At 43.3% G+C, this 27,008-nt stretch overlaps 1 protein-coding gene and 1 pseudogene across 1 annotated transcript in view; one reads left to right on the forward strand and one right to left on the reverse strand.

Moving 5' to 3' along the window:
• Taf3 (TATA-box binding protein associated factor 3) overlaps nucleotides 1–27,008 on the reverse strand; it is a 134,058-nt gene that overhangs the window by 35,101 nt on the left and 71,949 nt on the right. The window contains exon 3 of the mRNA NM_027748.3: nucleotides 1,462–3,293. Within this exon, the coding sequence (NP_082024.2) occupies nucleotides 1,462–3,293 (1,832 nt within the window). The remainder of the gene's footprint in view (nucleotides 1–1,461; nucleotides 3,294–27,008) is intronic.
• Gm31200 lies at nucleotides 17,265–17,397 on the forward strand (annotated as a pseudogene).

Genomic DNA, 27,008 nt, shown 5'->3' on the forward strand with positions numbered 1-27,008 from the left:
CTCTTGTTTCCTAGTGTTGATAATACCTGCTGGATCTGGGTCATAGGTATGTCAGAAGAGGGGAAATGTGTGGAAGTGCTTCAAAACCTGACAAGTACCATATTAAGATAGCATAGTAGTTAAATGATAACATGACTGTAAAGACAGACATACGGTATGCTGGAGAAATGGTTCAGTAGTTCAGAGCACTCATACTGACTGCACTTCCAGAGGACCTGAGTTCAGTTCCCAGCTTACAACAACCTACAACTCTAGCTCCAGGGAGTCTAACATCCTCTTCTGGACACATTGCTTTCTACAGTAGTAAAAATAAAAATAAAATAAATCTTTTAGAATGAGACAAATTATAGAGTTGGTGTCCTGTTAGTAAATTAATGGTGTCTCATTACTTTGCCAGTGTCCAATTACTGACATCATTTTCATTCCATTTCTTTACTCATGGAAACAGCAAGGGGTCTAAACAAATTAAGAGTTAGGCAGAAAAAAAAGTGGCTGTTGCCAGCCAAGTTAGCTTTTCCAGGTAAGTTGGAAGCTAAAAGCATTGTAACATTATTGGTACTGTATTTGCTGTTAGGTAGGACAGCATTCATTATGTGGAGAGAAACTTCTGCTGCTATTTTGTGGCCAAGTGCAGACAGAGAAGATCCCGTGTGAGTAGGAGACTCTGAAGCTCTACAGATGGCCCTGAGGGTCAAGTGAATGTCTGCAATCATCTCAAGACTAAGAGGAAGAGGAGAGCTGTCCGAACAGAGGTCACAACTTGTGTCCACAGGACACAGCTCTGACTCTGATGAAACTGCAGGGCTGACCAATATCCCTGTTGTTTACAAGGACTCTGCAAGTCTGCTTTCCTGACTTGACAGGCAAGATCTCTGTATATGAAGTTACTTTCTGTCTGTTAGCTGGATCACCAAATTAGCCCAGGAGTTCCAATCTTACCATGAGAAGTAGCAAGAATAAGAGAAGCTGCTCAAGTCCTACGTGCAGCCTCTGCCCTAAGTAAATGGCAGAGTGGATCTCCAAAAGGAGACAAAGGCCATCAGCCCCTTGTTGGCTTCCTGTCTTCTTCCAGAAGGAACATAGGTTTACATGTCATAGAAAAATGGATGCTTTTGGGTACCCAAAAAAACAGTACAAAACATCATGTAGCAGTAGACCTGATATTTTTAAAAAAATGGTCTTACTGTGTGTGCGTGTTTTAACTGTGAGATATCAGCTTAATGAACACAGAATTTACAGCTTTTGATTACATTCCTCTGAAGCTATCTATGCATTTTTAGCATCTAGCGTGTATAGGGCTTAGTTACAGAACTAAATTTGATCTTTGTAACCACATTACAAATAAATGTCACCTAACTGCCCCTCGATTTACATCCAAAACCCAGCTCTAAGCCCTGGCTGCGTTTACCTGCGGTTTGCACTAAGGCCTTGTTCAGACTGTGAAAATGACACCCAGCTTACCTTCTCATGTTTGTGCTTCTCCTTCTCCTTCTCTCTCTTCTCTCTCTCCCTTCTCTCCTTCTCCCTCTCCCTCTCTTTCTTCTCCTTTTCTTTCTCCTTCTCTTTCTTCTTCTTCTTCTCCTTTTTGTCCTTTTTCCTTTCTTTCTCCTTGGGCTTCTCTTTTTCCTCAAACAGTTTTTCTGGGAGCATTGGTGAGAAGGCCGGCAGCATGGCCGGGACCCTCACTGCTGAAGGGCTGAACAAAGGCAGTGCCATTTCTTTTGGGGGCAACACCAGCTGTGTTGGAGGGGCCTTTATCTTGTCTTCTCTGTTTTTTTCTTTAAGCCTTTCCCTTTCTCGCTTATCTTTCTCCCGCTTGCTTCTTTCTCGATCTTTCTTCTTGTCCTTATGTTTCTCTCGCTCTCTCCTCACGATCCCATCTTTCAATCGCACTTTCGCAGCATCAATGTCTTCAAATTCTTTGATTTTAAACTTATAGGGATCAGAATCTTCGTCTTTCATCAGCTCCCTCCACGGGTACTTAAGTTCCTTTCCAGCCTCCTTCTCCTTCTCCCTCTCTCTCATTTTATCTTTCTCTTTGCTTCTTTCTTTGTTTCTCTCTCTCTCCCTCTCTCTGTCTCGCTGCTTTTCTTTCTTTTTCAACTTAGTCTTCAGTTCTTTTTTCAACTTTTTCTTTACATCCACAGACGAAGGCAGCTTGGCTTTCTCCTCATACCCCTTGTGTAGAGGCTCAGGAGTGGGAGGAGAAATTGAGGGAGAAGAGATATATGGGAAGGTGGGAGGCATGTTGGAAGGGGCTCCCAGCTTTGCCTTCCGTACCACCTCATCAATAGAGGCATCCATTGTCCACGAGTTATCTGAACTTGAGGTTCCGCTGGAGAGAGGCAGAGGAGTGGCCAGGGACTTGGTGAAGTTATTGGAGGAAGTGGAGGCTTTTGGAGTGGCGCACTCTGAGCCTGAAATCCTCTTAGGACTTGTAAAAGTGTCTCCTTCCGATTCCGATCCGGAAGAAAACTCGAAAGGGTCTGGCTCCCGCTCTGCACAGGCACGTGCGATCACAGCATCGATGGAGTCATCGATGGTTTTGTCTGTCACCACAGGCTTTTTCGGCTGCATTTCAATGTTCAGTTTCACAACTTCTGGGGGAGTCTGTGTTGGTTTCATCACTGGGATGGTCTCTTTAACAGTTTTTTCAACCACCATGGCTGAAGGGGTCCTATTTGGTGTTTCAGGTCTGACAGGGGTTTGGGGAACATGAGCTACAATCTTGGGGCTCTTAGGACTCTTGGGGCTCTTGGAGCGTCCAGGTGACTTCTTTTCTTTTGGGATGGTTTTTGGTGACCGAATAGGACTTCCAAGCCTTGCTGGTGATAGGGCAGCCTTGGGTGACTTAGTTTTCTGACCTGGAGAGCTAGCTTTAGTCTTTGTTTTTGGTGTAAACGACTTTGTTTCTAACGGCTTTGCAATTGGTAGTTGTGACTTTGCAAATGGAGCCAGCATGGGAGGCTGTGGTGATGGAGGGGCCAGATCAGCCCTGTCCTGGACACGCACAGGAGAGAGCACTGGTGGGGTCTTCTGTGGGTTTATAGAGCTGAGGGGTTCTCGTGCTTCTAACAACACAACATCTAGGGAGTCCCCTTTAGTGCTCAGGAGTCGTGGGCGCTTCATGGAGGGCATTTCTTCCACTTCAGGACTGTCCAGTGGCCTCTTACCCAAGAAGTTCTCATCATTGATGACTTCCTCCTCCTCCATCTCATCATCTTCTTCCAAGGGCACCTGCATGGCTTCTGCTGAGGTGCCCCCATCAGTGGGCACCTGTTCCTCTTCCTCCTCTGCAAAGGGTGAAAAGGGCACTATTAGAATGGATACAACAAACAGAACCTAGTCTTCAAACATCACTTCTTGGAAGGGAGAAACAAAGTTCAGAACACAAAGCAACGAGCCCTCCCAGGTCTTCCCAGCCTAGGCTCTTCATCCTTTCACAAACGGCCACACAGAGGACCAGTGTGACCTCCTATTCTGTGCTCCTCTCGCTCCTTCCAACACTCACATGGCCTCAGAAACACAGCAGTGTTCATGACCGCTAATCTCGGAAATGAAAGGCACACTTTTAAAAGACGCTTATGTGTGTAGAAGCCAGAGGCTGACACCGATGTCTGTCTGTTGCTTGCTGAGATCGGCTCCCTCACTGAAACTGGATCTTACCCATCTAAGGAGACTGGGTTATGCCGGACATGGTGGCACATGCCTTTAATCCCAGCACTTGGGAGGCAGAGGCAGGCGGATTTCTGAGTTGGAGGCCAGCCTGGTCTACAAAGTGAGTTCCAGGACAGCCAGGGCTACACAGAAAAACCCTGCCTCGAAAAACCAAAAAAAAAAAAAAAAAAAAAAAAGAGAGAGACTGGGTTATGGTGGAGGACATACAGATCCAAATGCTTTTGTGGCAAGCATTTTACTTGACTAAGACATCTTCCTAGTCTTATGAAAAAGACTTGTGCAAAAAATTTTAATCTCTGTACACAATTCAGATTATAGGTACAACCCCCACCCCCACCCACCCCTGGAATGACAGCATAGTACAGTGTGAGGAACTTGGATCAGATATCTGAAACTATGTTTAGTTAGTGTCTGGCCCTACAGAATGATGGGCCTTAGGCAATCTGAACCTCCTTGAGCAAGTTTCCTGACCTTTCAAAAGGAGCTGATACACTTGCCTTGCCTATTTGACTTAGTCCTTATAAGACCAGCTTGTCTTTCTGTTCTGTACATATTCAGTAAGCATATACTGCATGATGAGAATGCCTGAAAGAACTATACAATCAACTCCTGACCTACACTAGTGCGTGTGTATGGCACACAGAAAGGTAACTGGTACCCCAGACAAATTGTCCAGGAGTTCAAAGCACAAGGGGACGAGTCGCTGTCCACGGGGGAGACTTCAGGAATAATGCAGTGATTAGAATATTGCCAGGAGTGCCAGAGTACAGGATGAAAGGCTCAGGTGGTAAAAAGGAGGACTTGAGACACAGGAATACTTTGTCTGGAATGTGAGGAGGAGAAAGGCAGAATAAGTGAAAGCTGAGTAAGGTTGTACCCACGTCACGAGGCTTCTGTACTCTGCTACTTTACACTCAAGTATGCCCAAGACTACCTCAACAAAACACATGGTAGACAGAGTGGGTGGTGCCAGACACCAAAAGGAGGGACAGATGAGGGGTATGGCTAACACAGTGTAGGCAAGAGTGAAGAGACTAGACTAGAAAATGGCAGCAGACAGGAATCAGGAGAGGTGGATGACATTCTTTAGACAGTGAGCAGACACTACACGCTCAGATATGACTTGGAGTCTAACACAAGCCCAAGGCCGTCGTTAACAGGAAGGCGAATGGAGAGTAATGATGATTTTTAGCTCTATCCCAGACACAAAGCTTGAGCAACACTTAGCCAGTGGTGTTGACTGAGCAGCTCAAAAATATGCTGAAGTTCCAAAAACCAGAGTGGGATATGAGAGGCTGTTGTTAATACTGAAACCACGGTTGAGGAGTGGGGTAAAATATGAAACGTGGATTCAGAATTCTGAGGAATAACGATGTAAAGATAAAGGGAACAATGAAACATGGAGGGTCAGGTGTCAAAGAGCTCAAGGGATCCGGGAGCTGTGATAAGAAAGTTTAGAGCCAGGGCCTAGCAAACACAGAAGTGGATGCTCACAGTCAGCTATTGGATGGATCACAGGGCCCCCAATGGAGGAGCTAGAGAAAGTATCCAAGGAGCTAAAGGGATCTGCAACCCTATAGGTGGAACAACATTATGAACTAACCAGTATCCCGGAGCTCAAGACTCTAGCTGCATATGTATCAGAAGATGGCCTAGTCGGCCATCACTGGAAAGAGAGGCCCATTGGTCGTGCAAACTTTATATGCCTCAGTACAGGGGAACGCCAGGGCCAAAAAGTGGGAGTGGGTGGGTAGGGGGGTGGGGGGAGGGTATGGGGGACTTTTGGGATAGAATTGGAAATGTAATTGAGGAAAATACGTAATAAAAGAAAATATTTAAAAAAAAAAAAAAAGAAAGTTTAGAGCAAGAGAGCTCAGTGGTAAAGGTGCTTGCCATCAAGACAGATAACCTGCGCCTGAGTCTTGGGGCCCACATGACTGAAGTAAAGAACTCATGTCACGGGTTTTCTTCTGGCTTCTTCATGCATATTGTGGAGCATACACACACACACACACACACACACACACACACACACACACACTAAACAAATGAAAACAATGTAAAGGTTTTTGGTTTTAACAAATGGAAGCCTAGTGGACAAAGTCATTGCTCAGAGATCCGTGAGAATGAAAGCTGACAGACGCTGGGCTTCAAATGCATCAGGTGAATAGGTGAGATGATGAAAGTGACAGACAGCGCTTTATAAACAGTCACAACATGGAGCTTCACCAACTACTGCTACCATTGCCTGACAATGCCACCACCACCTCTCCAGTGGCCAGTAGACACACGGAGTCATTTCAGACCATTTCTTTGTCCATTTTCCCTCCTACCTCAACTTGTGAGTACATCCCCTGTGGGTTCAACTGGTCACACACGCAAAAAAGATAGCCTAGAGCTGGGCGTGGTGGTACACGCCCTTAATCCCAGGACTCAAGCAGCAGAGGCAGCCAGATCTCTGAGTTCAAGGTCAGCCTGGTCTACAAAGTGAGCTCCAGCACAGCTAGGGAACACAGAGAAACCCTGACATAATGAGAACACAGAGGAACTTTTCATTCTGCCAAATAGTTTCCCATGTGTGCTGACACAGTAGGGTCTTAATTGTCCCTAAGAACTCCATGTTAGGGGATGGCCTCAACTTCCTATTTTAGGAGGTGGTGGGAGCGTCATGAAGCAGGGCCCATGGCAGGTTTTTAAGTCCTGGAGGGGTGCTCTCTAAAGGAAATGTGGACTCTTATGTGTCTGTATTTTCTGCTTTTGTTTCGTGGGTCATGAGGTCAGCAGGTCTGCTCTGCTATGTGCTCCCAGCATGACTGCTCTGCCACAGGCTGAAAGCAACAGAGTCAACCAATCCAGAGAAACCTCTAATGTGAGCAAAACGAAGCCTGTCTTTTCTGTTCCTTACGGAAGCATTTGTTACAGTGACTGACTAACACATCTGGAATGCTTTTGCAGCAGCATTACAGGAGGAAATAATAGGAAACAATATGGATGACTGGGCACAAAGTCTCTTAAATTACACAAAAGGAAAACACAAACAACAGCAAAGTCCACCTTTTTAAAATCACAAATGTTGAAGAGGGCAGGACAGTACAAACTTCACTGTGATTTTCCTTCGTTGACAACATAAATAATCACCAGTCCCTACATTACTCTGAGGAATAATGAAAAAAACATGCTGCCCTACCAAACCTCTCAAACAAAAACTAAACACGGCAGTGAGGTCTGAACACACCATAAGGATTTGGGGATGTTAATTCTAAGCTATAATAAATATTGACTTAGAACAAAATATCGTTTTAACTAGAACAGTAAATGCCTTTAAAGAAACACTGTAATCTAAAAAGCTAGTAGACATTAGGAAGAAGAGGAAATTGTTTGCACATGGCATGAAAGCTTTTTATCTCATTAACTGCACAGATGCATGCAACTCTTAACTTCAGTGGCGTGTTCTCAAACTAGGCAGAAAACACACTTCTATTTTTAAACTTTAACTAACAGGACAATAAAGTGCCACTCACATATATTCCCCCCAAATTAAATACATTGAAAGCTACATTACTTGTGTGGAAACTTTTTAAATTTTAGATTGGTTCTTGTTAGGTTGCCTAGGCTGGTCTCAAACTGGTAATCTTCTGCCTTAGTCTTCTAAGTTATGGCATTAAGGGGTATGCTGATCTTACCTTTATCAGTAAAATTATTATTTCCTTTTTCCCCAGTGAAGCTACCTTCACATTTGTTGGGGTCTTAGATGCACTTATCTTCACAAATTCCTACAAGTGACTCAATGATGCATTATCTGCTGCTGTGTGTCACCATACATAGTACTGTGCTAGACTTGGGCACAAGACCTGACGAGCAAACCCCAGTCTCCCACCTTCAGAATCACCTGTATCCTTGTAGACAGTTCTTGGTGTGGCACAGCAGAGATCTGAACAAGGGACATGCAGAGGTCGGAAGGGAGTGGACATGGAAATGCTAATTAGAAATGGAACCGTGCTGAAACTGCAGCTGGGTTTTTTCCCCATGGCCACAACTGAACCCAGCAGAGCCCATTTAATGTCCCCAAGACCCAGCGCAGCAGGTCCTGATCCTAGGTAGGCCACTGAAAACCCAGACTGGTACTTAGAACTGCAGATACTTCATTTTGGCTTTGGAGAAAGGCCATGACTTTAAACTGTTCCTGCCAAAATATCTAAGGACAAAGAAGCTAAGAAAAGCTGTGAGCCTACTTTGGGGGCCAAGAGGATGAGAAGATGGCACACAACTGAAACAATCTGACGGACAGTGATGGTTAAATGGGTTTGGAACACACGGTGTTGCTGGAAGATCAGGCTCAGGGGAGGTACTGCTGCAGGGAAGGAGCCTGGGACAGCAAGAGCAAGACAGACACTGGGAGCCTGGGGGGTAGAGGGGACAAGAGGTGCAGTGACAGCCAAACTGACTAATCCATCTCAACAGTTTATCCTTTAGCCTGAGGCTAAACAGTTTTAATTGTGACATATAATATTTTTTAAACTGTCCTGTTTGCAATTGAATCAAAATCAGAACCCTTTTAACACTCAATATGTACAAGTGGGCATGTATTTTTAAAAATAAACCTACTTACTTGAAAATATTACTAATGAAGACAATTAGGCAATGACAATTCATAGAGTACAGCCAATCAATGACAGGATAAATTAGCAATAGTGAAGATGTGCTATAAATACCTACACACACTGACATGTAAAAAAGCCCCATTCCACTAACATTCTGCACAATAAGAAACTAAAATGCGATATAAGCAAGCCAACCTGAAATGACACCTAGCATTATAAATGGCCTAATCTATATGTTAATACTGTTGTATCACATAACTGCAGCAAGACCAAGATAACAATATGACTTTGGGGTTTCTATGGCTACATCCTGGCTAACGGGCCTGAAAGCGCTGGCTGCTGACACCACACAGGCTTTCCGAGGACTTCTTTTTGGTTATTTATGATATGATTTATGATAACGACAACATCTCCTATTTTCTTTCCTCCTCAGATACAATAAATTGCTATCGTTAATCACCCTTCTCTGTTCAGCTAGGATTACAATAGCATAATAGGCCCAGCTATGGTAATATTGTGGATTTTTTTTTACAAGAAATAAATACAAGTAGATCTCTTCAGACAATGTCAGTATCTCTAATATTTTAATCATCTTCCTTTAAGTCTTTCAGAATAAATTTTGCTACAACTAAGATCCCATATACAGAATGTAAGCCCTTGATGTGAATCAAGCACCCCATCTCCACTCACTGCCGTCACAATTTACTTAAACTTGTCACACAGGAAGGCTGCCCACAGGGCACAGTTTCTCCAAGACAAAAAATGGCAGTTGTTTCTTCTGGATTCATAGAGCCTATTTAATGGCTGTTCCTCAGCCCAACAAGACCAATTAGCTATTCATCTATCAGAAAGCAAAGTAGTGGAGAAAGAATAACCATCTTGCAGTCACAACAGACATGGGTTAAAGTCTTTGCCCATTGCTGGCTGTGTGGCCTCCTCATCTTTCTGAACTACTTCCTTTTCTGACAAGTCTGGGCTCAAAGAAAGTAGCACCTATGCAGCTTTTGAGTAACAGTAAAACAAAGCATAGGAAAAAAACAAAACAACAATGAAAATAGCCAAATGGCTCAGCAAGTAAAATGGCTTGACATGCAAGCACAGCAACCTGGAGTCTCCTGGAACTCAGAGTAGGAGAAAATCAACTCCAGAAGTTGTCCTCTGACCTTCCCTCTTCCCCCAAAAACAAAACAGTCTTTAAAAAGAGAATCCAGTCAAGTGTTTAATTCATAAACTCGACTAACTGTAAGGAACAACAGAGGTTCTTCCCCTCCACAAATGCATCAATGGCCAATACAATGCTAATCAGGGCAGACGACTACTTGAGTCTGGGTGGCCATCTGATTTGCACAGCCAGTCAGGGGTCAAGGTTGGCAGATGTAACACAGACAGAGGCTTGGAAAGCACTTCTTACTCTGGAGCTAGCTATCCCTCTTGCTTGATGGATGGTGAGAACAGCAGAGCCTAGGGCACTAGCCAAAGCATCAGAAATGGAAGGGAGGCCATTGATCACTAGCTGACCACAATGATTTGAGTTAGCCTAGCCACATCCAGTAGAATTCTATATTTGGGCCAGCCTGGCCTAACTATCAAATTGCAACATTGTGAGTAATAGAGTTGCTGTCTAAATACAGTAAATTTTCAGGTTCAATGAAGCAACATTTTAACTACATATTTACACATATGTGCATAGTCAGCTCTCATTACCAACATGTTAACTGTGTATCCACACTAACATACACAATCAGCTGTCATCACTTTTATTGATCTGCTGTAAGTACTGTTTCTAGGGAAAACCCAGAATTCAGTTCCTGTGACTCTCTGGCCACATTTTCATCAAATGATCACTGTATGATCTTGTCTTCTGTGCTTCCCTTCCCTTTCTCTTCCCTTCCCTTTACAGCCTCCTCCTCCTCCTCCTCCTCGCCTTCCCTTTCCTGCTGGATGGACCTCCCCTCCATCCTCAGCCCCGAGTGATGGCATAAAGAACATGTCCAGCTACATGCAGTTCATTTAAGGACCTGACTTAATACACACTGGTGAGTAACCCTGCACTCCTGGTTAACAGAAGTATAACCTGGGCTTCACAGAAGGATATTAAATCTAGGCATACTTTCTGCAAGGCATGTCATAGCCTTTGTGCTCAAGGACAGTAGGTGGAATGCAGGACTCTACTAGGGCGTAGGACGTCAACAGACACTTGTTCAGTGAAAGCAGAAAGAAGGTCAAAAGCAGTCTGCAACTCAAGGGACAGGGACGTCAATACTTAAAAATAATTTATTTATTATGTTAAGTGTATGGGTGTTTTGGCAGTCTCTATGTTTGTGCACCACATGTGTGCCTTCTTCCCCCAGAAGCTAGAAGCGAGCAAGCATCAGATCCTGAAAACTGGAGGTATAGACGGTTGTCAGCAGTCATGTAGGTGTTGGGAATCAGTTCTGGGTCCCTTGGAACAGTAGCCAGTATTCTTAACTGCTGAGCCATCTCTTCAGCCCCAATAAGTAAATTTTTTTTTTTTTTTGGCATTTTGCACACGTACCCAGGTTATCTTGGAATGTCACTGAGCATTCTGGGGTTAAAAGTGGCTGTAGTGAGTAGGCAAATACATGAAAACACAATTTTCAAGTAAAGACCAACTGCTTGTAGGAATATGACTCACTCCATCGCACTTGTATGTATGAACTACTGATTGAAACAAAGGCGAATTACTCAAAAGCAATCACATTTCCCATACACATTTCATAGAAAGAAAAAATATGCTTCATACACCTTTTCTGTTACTTTGAGAAAGCAACTCCAACCAAAGCAACTTAAGGGAGGAAGGCTTTATTTTAGTTTACAGTTCCAGGTTACAGTCATCAGGATGGGGAAGGTAAGACATCTGGAGCTTGCAGCAGCTGCTCAGTAAGACGAGTGATGGATGCAGGCATGCTCCTGCTTAGCTCACGCTCTCCATCCTTACACAGTCCAGGAGGCCCTGCCTGGGGAATGGTACCGCCCACAGTGCGTGGGTCTGCCTATTTTAATCAACACAATCGAAATATCCCCCACAGGTGAGTCTAGAAGCCTGTCTCCGAGGTGACTGCAGGTTCTATCTAGTTGAAAATTAAAACTAAAATCAACCATTACACACTTAATGGTGACATACCTGGCTTACCTATCTTAGACGTTTCTCCAAATTCAAGCAGAGATACATTTTAGATTGTTACAGAATATTCATACCGATCACCCTGCTCAAACCACATGATTTTTTTTTTCCCAATTCTGGAACATGTTGAGGTCTTTTATGTTCTGTCTTTCTCCCGGAGAACACTCGTCTCTCAGCTGGGTCTGCTTCTCTCTTATTCTGCAAAGCTCAAGCTTAACATAGTCTTTTCTGGGTATTTTTCAGACATTATAAGACTGTAAAAATAATTACAACTGTCTGAACATGGATGTCATTCCTGTCTGTTTCCCTAACTAAGACTCAGAGTCAGGAACTAGCTTCACTATCAGCTGTTAAGCATGACAATATCTACAAGGGGTCCCAAGTGATGTTGGTCGAGCTTATTCCTCCACCTTACGATGGTCCACAACTGAGAAGCGTTCAGGAGAAGGCAGACTCTGGGTTTTGAGATTTGATCTTTCCCAGACAACATCTGTGTAAGAGAGCCTTGCTATTTAGAGCCAAGTCCACAGAGCGCAAGGGCTCTGTTCTCACAGATTTACTAGGAGAGCCGAGGTAACAAATAAACACCGAGGCTAATTCACAGTGATTAAGAGCTAGGAAGCCAATAAAATAGGGCAGTGGATGTGGAGAGAGACAGGCTGGTGACAGAATCACCAAAGAAGTGATGCCACAGCTGTCACCAGACAAGTAAAACGTGACCCTGGGTGACAATTGAACAGACATGCCAGGGAAGAAAGACAGAGGGTAAAAGTCTCACTGTGGTGCCAGTGTCAGCATTGGCTGGGGCCTGTGTAGAAGGGAAGCAGCTACCCAGAGAGTGCCTCCAGCCTACAGGAGCCACTGGGCAGCAGCAGCAGTGCACTGTCACTGCGGGAAGGAAAAAACACCCAGGAGGAGGGCAGAGGAAGCTGAGAGCAGATCTTCGAGTGCTCACTTCTCTGTGAACAAGAGAAACTATCAGATAAGGCATATGAACCTACCTGTGTTCAAGTCTCAACAAGGTGAGCTGATTGGTCAGACTGAACAACCACAGCCAGCTGGAAATCTAGCATTAGATGATACGACATAGACACAAAGTCACTAAACAAGAATGAGGAGCCACCAACTCCCACAGGTTGAACAGAGAGCAGAGGGCAGAGGGCAGAGGCCAGGGCACCTCAGAATCCCCTTGGAGAAAGGCTATCTCCATTCTATTTGAACAGCTAGCTATCAGGATGGAAGTAAAGTCCTACACATACTGATGCTGCCTGCCAGTACTTCTTCACAATGTGCCCACTCACGGATGCAATGTCTGTGCGGCACCTGAGCCTAACACTGTCTCAATGACCTTGACAAAATTTGGAGGGAAAAAAATCCCTCAAGACCTGGGCTTTAAAGTTATTTTAAAATTAACTGTGAATAATTGTCCCATAATATGAGTTCCTTGATTAATTGCTTAAGATAACGTCTCCTTTCCTCTGTGGCCTCCAGGGCTCCCTCTAGTTCCCACAATCACTTTTGTCTCCTCCTTCTAAGCCTGGGAAGGCTAAGAGAAAAATCAGAGATATACCAATTCCATCACTTGAGGATTAGCTGAAAGATAGCCCTGACCACTACGTGAGTGATTACTCAGTAACTACTACTCATCGAGAGAAAAGTCATTGTTTTCTGAGCTCACTGGCTTCGTAAGAAAAAGTCACAAACGCTACATCCTTTAACACCTTAAGTCTACATGCTGGCTACATGACAAAAGGAAGCACTAATTTTTACTGCATTTTGCTTCTTTGATATTTTTCCTAAACAAAAATCAAAAGCTAAAATGAGAATAATTAGTCTTTTGATGGTCTTACTAACTAGAAAATTAGGACTCTTTTTTTTAAAAACTAGATTTATGTCTTACAAAGTCAAATTTTTGCATAATTTAATGGAAAATTGGCAGGAATAGCTCTTCCATCTAATTTCTACAAAATTAGCACTCAGCCACCTGAAATGTTGGCAGCATTCCAGTATGTTTATCCAAAGCAGTAAGTCAAAAATAAAACTGACAACTGTGCCTAAACAAGTTAGTTTCTCTCTCCCCAATATTCCCCCCAAACACCCCACACTCAAAATTTTAAGAAATGAGTGAAAATTTCCAAAGTCTACTTTATAAACAGATTGACAATTTTCCATTCTTCCTCTTACACATATTAACTGCAGACAGAACAAGAAAACCCTATTTTCAGTGCACAAAGAACTCTATTGTAATAGTTTGAAAGAGAAATGTCCCCCTCAGGCCCTTGTGTTGAATGGTTGGCCTCAGCTGGTGACAATATTGTGGGAGGTGTAGACTTTAGGAGGTCCAGTGCTAGGCCTCTGGAGCCTCTTTCTCTCAGCTTACTGTCTGTCTGAGGTGAGCAGCCTCTGCCACATGCTCACTCCTCTGGACCATCACTCCCTTCCATCCATGGCGGACTAGAGCCTAGGCAGCTCCTAACTAACCTAAACAAGGCTCCTTTATGTTGTCTATGTCACTGTAAGGATCCAGCCAATGCTGAAAACTGCTACTGGAAAAGTTTCATTGTGGCTACAACTAACCTTAGTCACAAAGTTCTTAAGGGTTTGGAAGCGGGCTGGAGGGGAAACTAGGAAGTTTGGATCAATAGACTCAGAAGATTGGGATGCCAACAAAGACAGGAGCAGTGAAGACAGTGCCCGTGAGGCTTCAGTTCTGTTGGGAACTGGACTAGAATTCATGTCACACTCTGGCATTTGTCTTTCACCTGTGTCCTGACGCTCTGAGAGGACTGAGGTGGTGGATTCATTAATCTGCTCTGTGGAGTTACTGCAGCTACCTTGAGCTGGGTTTATAGTTATGATTGGGAGCAAAAAAGCAATGCAGAAAACCTGCAGCTTTGTTAGAAAGGCCCATGCTGTGTGGGGCAGGGGAGGAGTTAAGAAGTTAAGAAGTCGGAACGTTCCTTGTACTGGGACAAGAGGAAGGATGGCATTCTGGCCTTTCAGAAATTACCTAGGCTCAACACATAGCAGGTTCAATTGTATAAAAGGGAATTGGATCAGAGGGAATTCCTACACAAATCCCGGTGAAATTTAGTTAAAGCTCGAGGGTTAAAGTGTATTTCATAAATGTTTACCTCAAGTATCTTTTCAGGTAAATAATATTTTAAGCACATTCTATGCAGCTCACTGAAAGCTACAAAAAAGGACTTATATACTGCTACAGATGACTGCTAGATTTCCTGGGACTCTTGGAAAGACTTCGTCCAACATAACTAATAGAACATTATAAAGCTTAATGAAAATGTCAGCCTGTCATCTCCTGACATATCAGTGAAGTGGAACACATGACTCTCTACTTGTGGAGCAAGAAACTGACCATAGGACAAACAATCCTGACTCCTTGAAGCTGTACTCTGTTTGACACTTAGGGGGGACATGACAGGAAGTAACTGAAATGAACTAATTACCACCCCCAAAGTGCTCCAAAGTAATAGTTTTCTTAATTTAAGAAAGCAGAATAGTGCTAGACCCAGCAGAGTAGTGTCTTCTCTGCTGCTGATGCGCATGCTCAATGCTTCCCTAGAACTCCTAACTGTAAAAGTGGGCTGCTTTATCCAAGCCTTTCCATTCCTCAACACTGTTGTCTAGCTCGAGCACATAGTGAGTCCTCCTAGAAGCATTTCTAGTTCATTATTTGAGAATCTGCTATTTTTCCCAATGAACATAGTCATAGGAAAAGTATTCAGAGCCACTTGAACATCAATAAAGCAGAAAGGCGACCTAGGATGCTCAGAACATAGTGTGACAATCAGAGAAAAAGACACACTTCAGTTCTGTCACACTGATGAAATATCACACTGGCCTGATCACTTTATCACCCACCCACTCTTATGTATGTATGTATATCTTTATGCTGTAGCTATCTTCAGACACACCAGGGATCCCATTACAGATGGTTGTGAGCCACCATGCGGTTGCTGGGAACTGAACTCAGGACCTATGGAAGAGCAGTCAGTGTTCTTAACCGCTGAGCCATCTCTCCAGTCCCCCACCCATTCACTCTTAAACTCTTTAACTATTGGTCCTGCCCCAGTCTCGGTCTGAAATACTTTTCCATGGTCTTCTATACTGTATCTCCTCCCTCCTTCCTCCTCTTTTCTTTTGCTTTTTTGCAAAGGCTGATCATGTTGCCTCAGACTCCTTGAGCACCAGGATTTCATGTTCACAGCATGTACCCCTACTCCTCAATGTTTCATGTACTACTGACCCCAGGCTGGTTTTGAACTCCTGACTTTCCTACTTCAGTCTCCCAAGTGCAAAATTACAAAGGTGTGTCACTGCCCTGGAGTTTTATTTCTAATAGCTAGCAACTCAATATCCTACTTATTCTCTAGCCAACAAGTACTAGATCACCCTTCCTGTGGTGATTTGAATACGTATCACCACCATAGAGCAATGTGCTTGAATGGTTGGCCCATAGGGAATAGCACTATTAGGAGGTGTGGCCTTGTTGGAGTGGGTGTGTCACTGTGGGTGTGGGCTTTAAGACTCTCATCCTAGCTACCTGGAAGCCAATATTCTGCTAGCAGCCTGCAGATCAAAATGTAGAAGTCTCAGCTCCTCCAGCACCAAGTCTGCCTGCATGCTGTCCTGCTCCTCTCCATGATGAGAATGGACTGAACCTCTGTAAGCAACCTCCAATGAAATGTTTTCCTTAATGAGTTGCCATGGTAATGTTTCTTCACAGCAGCGAAACCCTAAGACACTTCCTCTTTCTTGAATTCTCTAATAGCATAAGTTCAACACAACAAACATTTACTATGTGCATAATTCCATGCCAAGCAATCAGGGAGGGGCCAAAGACAAAAATACATTCAAGTCAGCAGTGATTCCACCTGGTAGGCAAAGCACAGCCAGTTTGAAAGATTCTTTAGAAAAAGCCTCATTCTAGTTATCTCCCAGTAAGTCTGTCCAGCCTCAGGAGCTAAGGGTGGACATCCCAGCCCAGCCCAGTCCAGTCCAGTCCAGTGCTGGAGCCTGGACATGGCCTTCATTCCTTTCTTCCAGCCTCCCTGCACTGCACTCTGGCAGCCCACGGTACTTAATGTCTGGAGGTTTCCATGACATTCTAGTTACATTTTGTACTGACTACACTTTGCTCTTCATACATGGTTGTGAAAACTTGATTTATTTTATGAAAAATACCCCAAACAGTTCGTATGAAGCCACACCTCCAGTCAGATCTGAGCTATTACCGTCACAAATTCCTACAAATCTGCTAACTTTATGAGAACACTTGAGCATACAGCTATTTGTCTGCTTTGTCCCAGATTAGTAAATGCGAAGTTATCGAGAGCAAAGCCTGGGTTTTAATTCATCTTTGTTTTCTGAATCTTTCAGCTCAGATCTATAAGTACAAGACAGTTACTGGATGCATGGGGTCACATTAGGTATATACTGGGTGCTGAACTATCTACTAGATCCAGCTGAATTTAGACCATATCATCTGATAGTTTTGGGGAAGAGATGCTTGGGAAGTGAATGTTTTCAGACGCTGTGTGTCTGAAATGTCCATATGCTACCTCCTGAGTTGACAGGTTGGCTGAAGACAGGACTTCAGGCTGACATTCCTTTATTTTACATTCTGATGGTATGGTCCCACTGTCTTCTTCCTGTCCCCTGTCCTCTTCTCCACCTCCCACCCAACCCCCACATTCTGAACTGCACTCCTTCTGCTAATCTCTGATGTCTTCTCATTCCTCAGGAATGTGCCTCAGGAACCTCAACTCGATGTTAGCTCAGTGACAGCCTTGCATGACCCTGGAAGATTTCTTTAACACATGGTATATGATAAGCCAGACTCATTGGAAGTGGAGATATTTGACAAATTGAGATTGAAAGAAACTAATACTGAAGAAAAAAATATTTCTGTCACAGGAAACTATCCAGAAGGAGAGTGTGCAAACATCATAAAATGAGGATATCCCTCCAAAAGCAAACTTCAACATTGCCTCAGAGGTTTTTGCTTAGGCTAGTTTTTGTAAACATGTGTGCTGTAGAGATTTTAGGCACTTCCTAATGACTTCTCACTTATGCTACCTAAGAGATCAGGACATTTACTACTGGTATGTGAATCTCACTACAAATATCCCAATCATGGCCAGCTGTGGTGGTTTAAATGAGAAATGCTCTGCAGTCTTGGGGATTTAAATGGTGGTTCCTAGTTGATGGTGCTACTTGGGAAGGCTCAGAAGGTGCGGCCTTGTTGGAGGAAGGGTGACACAGGAGGTGAGCTTGAGTGTTTAAAGACTCAGCCACTGCTAGTTCACTCTTTCCTCTTCCTGCTTGAGGCTCAAGATGTGAGTTGTCAGCTTTGCTTGTTGCCTGGTGCCACAGTGGACTCTCATCCCCATAAGCACAAGTAAACTCTTCCTCCTGTAAGCAGCCTTGGCCATGTGTTTATCACAAGCCTTAGTGCAAGTTGCCTTCACCCGGACATGGTGAAAGCCACCTCTCATGGATGGGCATGGGCATCTCTACTGCTTCATATTCTCTATCAAGTTCCATGCCTTTGCAGCTCCCAACTGTTTACTCCCAACTGTTTACTGTGGTAGGTACAACATACCTTCGTATTCATTTGCATTCCTTCATAATTGAAGTGCCCTTAAGCCTCTTTCAGTATCTTTTAATACTGAGAATTTTCTTGTATCACTTCTTTGACAATTTTATATTCTTGGGTTTCATTGGGTTTCTCTTCCTGGACATCCTTCCAGTTGGCTGTAGAACCACATAAATTAATTCTGTGTTTTCTGACACTGTGTCCCCTGTTAGTCTTCTCTTTATGCCCAGTGCTCAGATTTTCTTTATTTTCTTTTTTTAAGATTTTATTTATTTTTATTTTTATGAGTACACTGTAGCTGCTTCAGATACATACCAGAAGAGTACACCACATCCCATTACAGATGCTTGTGGGTTGCTGGGAATTGAACTCAGGACCTTTGGAAGAGCAGGCAGTGCTCTTAACCACTGAGCCATCTCTCCAGCCCTCATATTTTCTTAGTTTTGTCTTCAAACTCCTCTGTAGAACTTTTCCAGCCCCAGCCATTTTTTCTTGCTCTCTTATTGCTTGTTCCTACTCCTGCTCTTATCTCTCTGATGGTTTGTGTATGTATGAGATACCAAGCCACTGCAATCTTTTCCTTTTCTCAACTCTAACTCACTGACATTTGATCCTTAATCATAGAATGCTTTAAACTGTTACAGCAAATCTGATTTATTTCTCTAACTAGAATGTCCCAGAGATGACATTTCATAGCTTCTCTTCTGTGGAGAGAAAGAGGAAGTAGGGGAGAGAAAAGGGGAATAAGGAAGACATAGAGGGGGGAGGTAAAGAAAAAAGGAAAGGGAGGGAAGAAAGAAAGAAAGAAAGAAAGAAAGAAAGAAAGAAAGAAAGAAAGAAAGAAAGAAAGAAAGAAAGAGGGAGGGAGGGAGGGGAGGGGAGGGGAGGGGAGGAGAGGGGAGGGGAGGAAAGAAAGGATTGATTTTCTTGTTTGGCTTGGGGTTTCACTGTGTTACCTGGGCTGATCTTGAAGTGTGGACTCAAATGCTTCTTCTACTTTAACCTCTCTAGTAGCAGGAAGACAAGCAAGGCTTGCTCTTCTTCAGGAAAAGTTATTTTGTAGTGTTCCATGTGTAAAGCCTTCTAAGAGATGGGCACAAAACTATCACATTTACAGAATACATCTTACTTTGCTGTCTTGTTTGGATTTACTTATAATTTCAATACCATGGTTAGGATGGCATCACCTGCTTATCTTGATGTGCAACTATCACAACAACATCTCTCATCTTGAAAGTTCTCATTACCCATTAACAGGCCTTGCTGCTTCCATGTGGGAGAGCCTGCAGCTGGCATGCAGAGATCCAAGCTCTGAGACCCTGCTCCTCCTACAAGGGCAGCCACCGGTAACACAGACTCATAGCAGCACTAGCTGAAAAAGACGGCAGCCATCCTCTTTCTCCTTTTTCCTCTCTCTCTGGTTCCAGTCTAGTCCTATCTTGCTTCTGTGCTTCAGTGAGCCGCACTCCAGCATCAAGGCTGCTGATGCTGTCCTCTGTGCAACTACAGTTTGACATTGAGTTGTGATCATATTAAGACTGCTCCCTTATTTCCTGTGAGGCCCTGTTTAATTCTCATTTATCAGAGGCCTTCCTGAATAGCCTGACATGCATACTAGCCCCATTACTCACTGGCACGTTCATCTAGTTTTCATTCTTTTCCCTTTCTTTTTCCTCTTCTCCTTCCCCTTCCTGTCCCCCTCCCCCACTCTCTAATTTCATATATGTGAGTACACTGTCGCTGTCTTCAGACACACCAGAAGAGGGCATCAGATCCCCATTACAGATGGTTGTGAGCCACCATGTGGTTGCTGGGATTTGAACTCAGGACCTCTGGAAGAGCAGTCAGTGCTGTTAACACTGACCCATCTCTCCAGCCTTCCTGTTCCTGTTACTTTTCTTTTTCTTTCTTTCCCATTCTTCCAGTTGTACCCAAGGCTAGCCCCAAACTCTCTATGCAGCAGAAAACAACGGTGAACTCCTGACCCTCCTGACTCTACCTTCCAAGTAGAAGGATCACAGGTCTGTGACATTATGCCCCAAATATTACTTTTTCAACATCTGTCACCTGCCAGGAACTCTCAGCATTTTCTCTAGCACATACGCTTTGTTAAGGAAGAGACTGGCTTTGCCCACCGAGTATTTACAGCTCTGAACACAGTGCCTGCCTCTCAGGAGCCACTAAGTCAGTGGCTATGAAGCAAGAACACTGGCCAGTTAGCACATTGCTACAAATAGCTCTTGAGGCCAGTAGCACACTGCCACACATGCGCTTGACATTTAACAGCAAATTTACCCTCTCAAGAGCATCACAGATAAGAAGGAATGACATGTGCGGCAACTGAGCTCCTTTGACCCTAAGATGCCATCTCTTAAAAGGCACATTTACTTCACTTCTCATTAGGGAAAAGCCCGGAGACAGGAGTTTATTTCACTACTTGAATACTGTTTTTAGATTTACTTAGAAGTTCTCAAGGTATCACTCTCTGAACCACAAAAACTATAATAAGGTGCAGAGGAGAGCCCTATAACTTTTCAAGAGTCTAATTCTTCTGGGCTACTCTGTAGTCCTGAGCTGTCAAAATCTACACTTTCTCACATCTGCACGCCATCAAGAGTGTCTGAAAGGCAGTGTTCTGTGCTCAGCGAATGTCTCTGGGACTCTCCTGCAAACCAATGACACTCATTCTGCAACTCTGGTCTGTGGTGTGCGTGATGACAGCTACATTGTGACAGCTGCCAGGGTGACTATGAGAAGCATCTGGATTTCAGAAATGCGGAGAGGAACAAGTGCTTCCTTGTAATTTATATCAGTAAAAGGGAAGGTTTACAGGGTGTCCACTAATTTGTGCTGGATATTCATATATATGTATTATCTCTTCCGTCCCTTTGAGGATTATTAGGAGAGTCATTCCTGAAGACCCAGAAAAGGTAGCACTAGTGTGCATGTGTGTAAACACCAAGGACATTTTACTGACACTTACCACTGTTCACATTGGAGGAGGGAATGAACACACTCCAGGCCCCAGTTCCTTTCTCTACTCCAAATGAGGTGTTATCAGAGCTGGCAACAACACTTGGCTACTTGTCCGGCATGTCTAGTTCCCGCAGCAGGTGCCATAGCACTAGTGTGTTGAGAAAATGTGTAAGGCGTGCCTGGCACTGGGAGCTTGTTCCACCACTCACCTATGATCTGAAATTCTTTCCATGTGGTTGGCCACTTGTATTTTCAGGGAACTGGCATTTTATGAAGCCAAATGCCTATAGTGTTTGCTCCCCCACTTTCTGGAACAGTGTGTAAATACCATGAACTACCAAGAGGTGGGGACAGCCCTGAAGACCCTACCAACCCTTTATTTCAGAGGCGCCAGCCATTTTAGTTTGCTGTAAATCACACCACCCCTTGATTTAAACAAGTTTCAAACACAAAAGAGTTAAACAGAACTGGGATCTCTTCCGGTTTTGTTCCTTCAGTGCTGAGTGTAGTCTACATCCACACTGGTCACACATTTGTTCTTCGGGGCAGAGAACAACACTAACAAAACTGCTCTTTACATTGTGATTACAACGCGCTAGAGAATACACACATGCTTTTGCTGCACTGGCAATTCTGGCTGCACATTTATGACACATAAACCCTGATGGGCACTCAGACAATTGCCCTCCCCCTCCTTCCCACATCCGCACTGTCTCTTAACAGAAATCTCTAGCCAGGCCTTTCTGATGGACTGGCAACTGCTGAAGATGCTAAGTTTCTTCAAGGAGCTGTGTGTGTTTTCCAAGCAGAAAAGTTATTTACCATTCGAGGTGAAGCCTGCTACCATTCTAGTGGAGAGATCTATTCTGTACACTCTTTAAACAGGGTTAATGCCCATGCTGACTAACACAGCGGCTTTTACTTTTCAAAAGTACAAAAACCTGATGAGAAAGGGAAGAAGTTCAGAGCAGTAGAATGAAATGAGATCAGTAAGAAAATACTGCACATAATTGCATGCTGTTTCATATTATTTCCCCAAATTAAATTATAGTCTTCATATTGAATGTGTTTCTAAGGAAGTTTCTAATACTTGTGGTGTCTGAACACTAAATAAAGCACAAATCCATAAGAGATTTTGTAAGATAATTTTCTTGAATAATAAATATGTAAAATATGTTCTGAATCCATACTTATAAAACCCACACTGCTCAAACACCTAGTACATTGCTGTGACTTTATCAACTGCAATAAATTATAAACAACCTATTTATTTTCTGACTTTTTCCTGAAGTTACAGCCATATAAGCAAAGGGAGGGACTGCATGAACGTTTCTGTAGATCCAGTACCAGATACACACCAACCACTCTTAAAAGGCCTGTGGAGCAACTGCAGGAAGTGCACACTATTTACACTCATTGCCTATTGCTCAACACTCATTTACACCATCAAATCGAAGAACATGCAATGCTATCATGAGCTAAGATTTGCAAACCTGGGGTTTGTTGGGGTTGGAGAGATGACTCAAAAGTTAAGAGTACTTGCAGATACTTAACTTCCGCCAGAGATATTAGGTACAGGAGTCACACACATAACATCTTAATAAAGCAAAAGTAACCTAAATTCAACAATTGGGCAACTTTTCTCTAACCTCAAAGATTCTCAAGGATATCAGATGGCAATAAACGCACAGCTTACATCAAATTCTTCTTGGTATAGTCAGTATATGCACCTCAGATTTGGCAGATAGAAATCATTTGATCTTCTGATGCCAATTTTATGTAATAGGGGCAAAAATGTATAAGAGTATTAGCTGCATCTATAGCGTTGCTGACTAGAAAAATTATTCAAGAGTTCTTTCATCTGTGTCATAGGGAATACATGACTGTGCTGATAAAATGGTATTTACTCTACTCAGTCATGCTTCTCCTCTCCCTTAGTGTTCTAGATAAACTGGACTCGGCTACACAACAGTCTCTAACTAAACAAAGGAGAAGCTGCAGACCCTTGACCACGCTGCTCACTCTCGGCTACAGAAGCAGGGAGCACACATTTTACTTTTTGTTCCAGATCACTGTGTTAGATGGATAGGGAAATCAGTGTGTTCTCTGAAATTCAGCGACAGAGTTGGAAAAGTGTGACCACTTAAAGCCCACCCAGCTGAGCAGGAATCGGGTGCACATCAGTTGAGAGCCTACAGTCAGCCTTCTGTACCCATGGGTCACCCGAGTCCTTGCATTCAACAACTACAGAGCTCGACTGTTTGTGAGATTGAGGCGCTGGATCAGAGAGTAACAGGCTTCTGGCATAAAAACAAAGGTCTCTGTCTGACTTTGATTCTCGGAACTCTCATAACAATGTAGGTGTGCTGGCATGTACTTGATGAATTCTGCTCTGGGGAGGTAGAGACAGACAGACTCCTAGTCAGCCAGTCTAGCCTAAAAGTCAAGTTCCAGATTCCAGTGAGACTTTGTCTCAAAAAGCAAGATCGGAGTGGAGAAAGGCTGAACTACCTACCCTTCAGCTATTAAAGGTTACTGCTCTGTCAGAGGACTGGAGTCTGACCCCAGCTCCCACATGGGAGCTCACAGCTTCCTGGAACTCCAGTTCCAGGGCACCTGACATCCTCTTCTGGCTTCTCTGGGCTCCAGGATATATGTGATGCACATGAACTCACATAGATATCCCAGCCCATACTACATGCCACACACAGTCCTAACAACCCAGCTTCACACAGCTGTACTTAACTGTAACTGACTGAACTGATGAAATAATACACATTTTTGAAGCTAGCAACAAATGAAAGCTCTCTAGTACAAATGAAGAGATCCTTGAATTTTAATTCTTATACGACTTGTCTCTACAAAACATTTCTCATGCTAAGAACTAACTCCTGAGTAAAATTAAAGAGTTAAAAGAGAATAATCTAGAAGGTGAAATTATCTTTAAGATACAACTGTGCATTTCAAAAAACATAGTTGTTACATTAAATTCAAGTGTGAAAATTTGGCTTTTACCATAATAAATATTCTCTCCCAGCATGTCACTACACAGTACAAGCAAATCCAAGACACTAAAAAGCAATTCTCTTTGTAGAAGAAAATCTTTTCATAAGAATATGCCTTCAGTTCTACAACTTGCCTAATTTATAATAAGCCTGCTTCTCTAGGGGTCAGGTATCAAGAAAGTTTGATACTCAAAAAAAGGTCAGTTTTCTGAACTGAAAAAGAAATGACTAAACAGGGGCTAGTGAGATGGCTCACTGGGTGAAGGTGCTTGCTGTCAAGTCTTATGATTTGGGTTTGATTCCTGGGACCTACACAGTGGGAGGAGAGAAGCAACTCCAGAAAGATGTCCTTTGACTTCCATGTGCTGTGGCACATGAGTCTACTTGCTCTCTGACTTTCTCTAATTGGACATGCAATAAAAACAATTTCAACAAAGAAATTACTAAATAGGAACTATTTGCCCCAACACACACACACACACACACACACACACACACACACACACACACCCTTATTTGTACATCTTACTAAGATGGTCCACGTTGCACCATTTCCTACAAACCTGTGAGTAGAAAATAACACATCTGCAGCCGAGAGCATCTCAGCACTTGCCTCTGGTTTAACTGACCACACAGCAGCTCACGGCTGTGAACACAAGCAAAGTCCTACACTCTCCAAAGGCTCACTGAGGATCAGAGAAACCATTATTATAACTCTGGTTATAAAAGAAAACCTACAACATAATTTGAAAATATCGTCATAGATTACAATAGCATTTTGATAAAGATAAAAATTCACTTATGCAAATCCCCACCTAGATGTCTAACAATGCAAACTGATGCAGAATACAAGTGAGTTTGTTGCACTGTAACTATTTTAATTAGACCATCCAATAAATCTTTAGTGCTAAGTTCTGCGACACAGCAAGGAATAAAGAGATATAAACTCTCATCTACCTGGAACTTATATCCAGAGGAAACAGAGAAAACAATAAGAGGAGCGTCTGTATCTGTGGCTCTTTCTATTGCGGACAGTCAGAAGTCTTTACATCAGCATCTATACTATCACTTAGTGTATCCCAGCACTTACACAGTGGCACATGGCTGGCTGTCACCCTAGTTCCAAGGATCTTCTTCCAGCCTCCATAGGCACTGCACACTGTGTGCCCAGACACCCATGCAGGGAAATCACCCATACACATTAAAAAAAAAAAAAAAAAAAAGACAGTTTTTAAAAGAATCAAGTTTTGATCAGTCACTTTAAATAAATTTCATAGGCAATAAAACATATAATTCTTAGCGAAAAATTTAGAAATCAAAAGAAAAAAAAGATAAGAAAAAAAAAAGTCCAGATTTAGAGGACAGAGTGTCTTCTTTGAGATTTCCTAGTAGACACTATTATTTATTTGTTTAATGTGTGTGGGTATTTCGTCTGCATGTATGTCTGTGCATCATGTGTGCACAATGCCTATGGAAGCCAGAAAGGGTGTCAGATCCATGGAGACTAGAGTTATAGATGGGTGTCAGCCACTAATCACGTGGGTGCTGGGAATTGAATGTTGCTCCTCTGGAAGAGCAGCCAGTGCTCTTAACTGTTGAACCACGTCTCCAAGTCTGGAAGCTGACACATTTATACAGGTTCCACTCTGAATGACAATGCCCCTTTGCTGGCCAGTCCTGCAGAACCAAAGCTGCAGGACTACTATGACACAGGGCAACAGTAGGATCGTGCAGGAGTGCCAGTGAGGGTCCAGTATTGACAGTGTAGCAGAAGCCAAGGCCTTGAACCAGACCAATGGCTCACAGCAATGGAACATTTGTAAGTAGAGATGTTTGGGCAGAAGGGTGTATGTGTGTGTGTGTGCGCGTGCGTGTGTGTGTATATCTTACTGTGTGACATACTGTGACACACTGCAGCTTCCACAGCGGAGGCAGGGGTTTACAAGGGTGGAGGGCAGATATTGAGGGATAGGGAGATGAGTGAGATTGGAGTACACGTTGTGAAACTCACAAAGAATCAATAAAAAGTGTTTTGAAAATATCCCTTTACAAGCAAGATCGTCTTATGTGACTGTGACTGTTAGGATGGGGTGGCAGTGCTCTGAAATATATTTCACTGCGCAGTCCTTCCTTGGTGGCCTAGAACTTGCTATAGAGACCAGTCGGCTGTGAACTTAGAGCAAACCAATGAATCAAAAGTAGAAAAGAAAAAGTTGTGACTTTTTTCCCTGTAGGACTGGGGTTAGAACCCAGGTCCTGTGCATGTTGAGTAAGTGTTCTAACATTGTGCTATGTCATATGGCCCTGCAACCAACTTTATAAGGTTGAATTTAGGGATACTTTACATATTATCTGTTCTAAAGACAACGGAAAACCATTCTATACATGAGCTCTTGGTGCATACCTAAGTTTCTGTGAGGACCTCATCTAAAGCCAGTACTGTAGCCTGAGCTACTGCTGGGGAAGTGGAAAGAAACTGGGATGCGGTAGAAACAGAGTTACAGTGTTTCCAGTTTTCATGAGCAAACAGTTCTTAAAGGCCTGACAACAACCAGTGAGGAGGACTTGTAAGAACGTGGGAAGATGCTCACATGAGTGGAACCTGGTGGTGGGGAGCTCAGGCAGTTCCATGGCCGCCACACAGCACACAGACAAAGCAAGTTGTGCTCAGCAGCCAACCCTTTCCACACTTAGCCGTTCAACAGCATTTGAAATTAATCTTGCCTTCTTGAATTTCAAAGATGAGTAGGTGACATTCTCTCAGGTGGCTTTGGAGTGAAGGAAGCCTTGGCACAGTGGGGCATATCTCTGCCACCTGATGAGGCACGGCTACCTTGTGACAAGGAGCAGCTCTTCCCAGAACATCTGTTTTCTCATCTAGTTACTGTTTTCCTTGATTGTCCATTTTATCTTTGGGTCTACACCATGTGTAACAGTGCCACTGGTTATATGTGTATGATGTTAAATCTAAGAGAAATGCACCA

The sequence above is a fragment of the Mus musculus genome, chromosome 2, assembly GCF_000001635.26.
Source record: "Mus musculus strain C57BL/6J chromosome 2, GRCm38.p6 C57BL/6J".
Taxonomy (NCBI): Eukaryota; Metazoa; Chordata; class Mammalia; order Rodentia; family Muridae; genus Mus; species Mus musculus.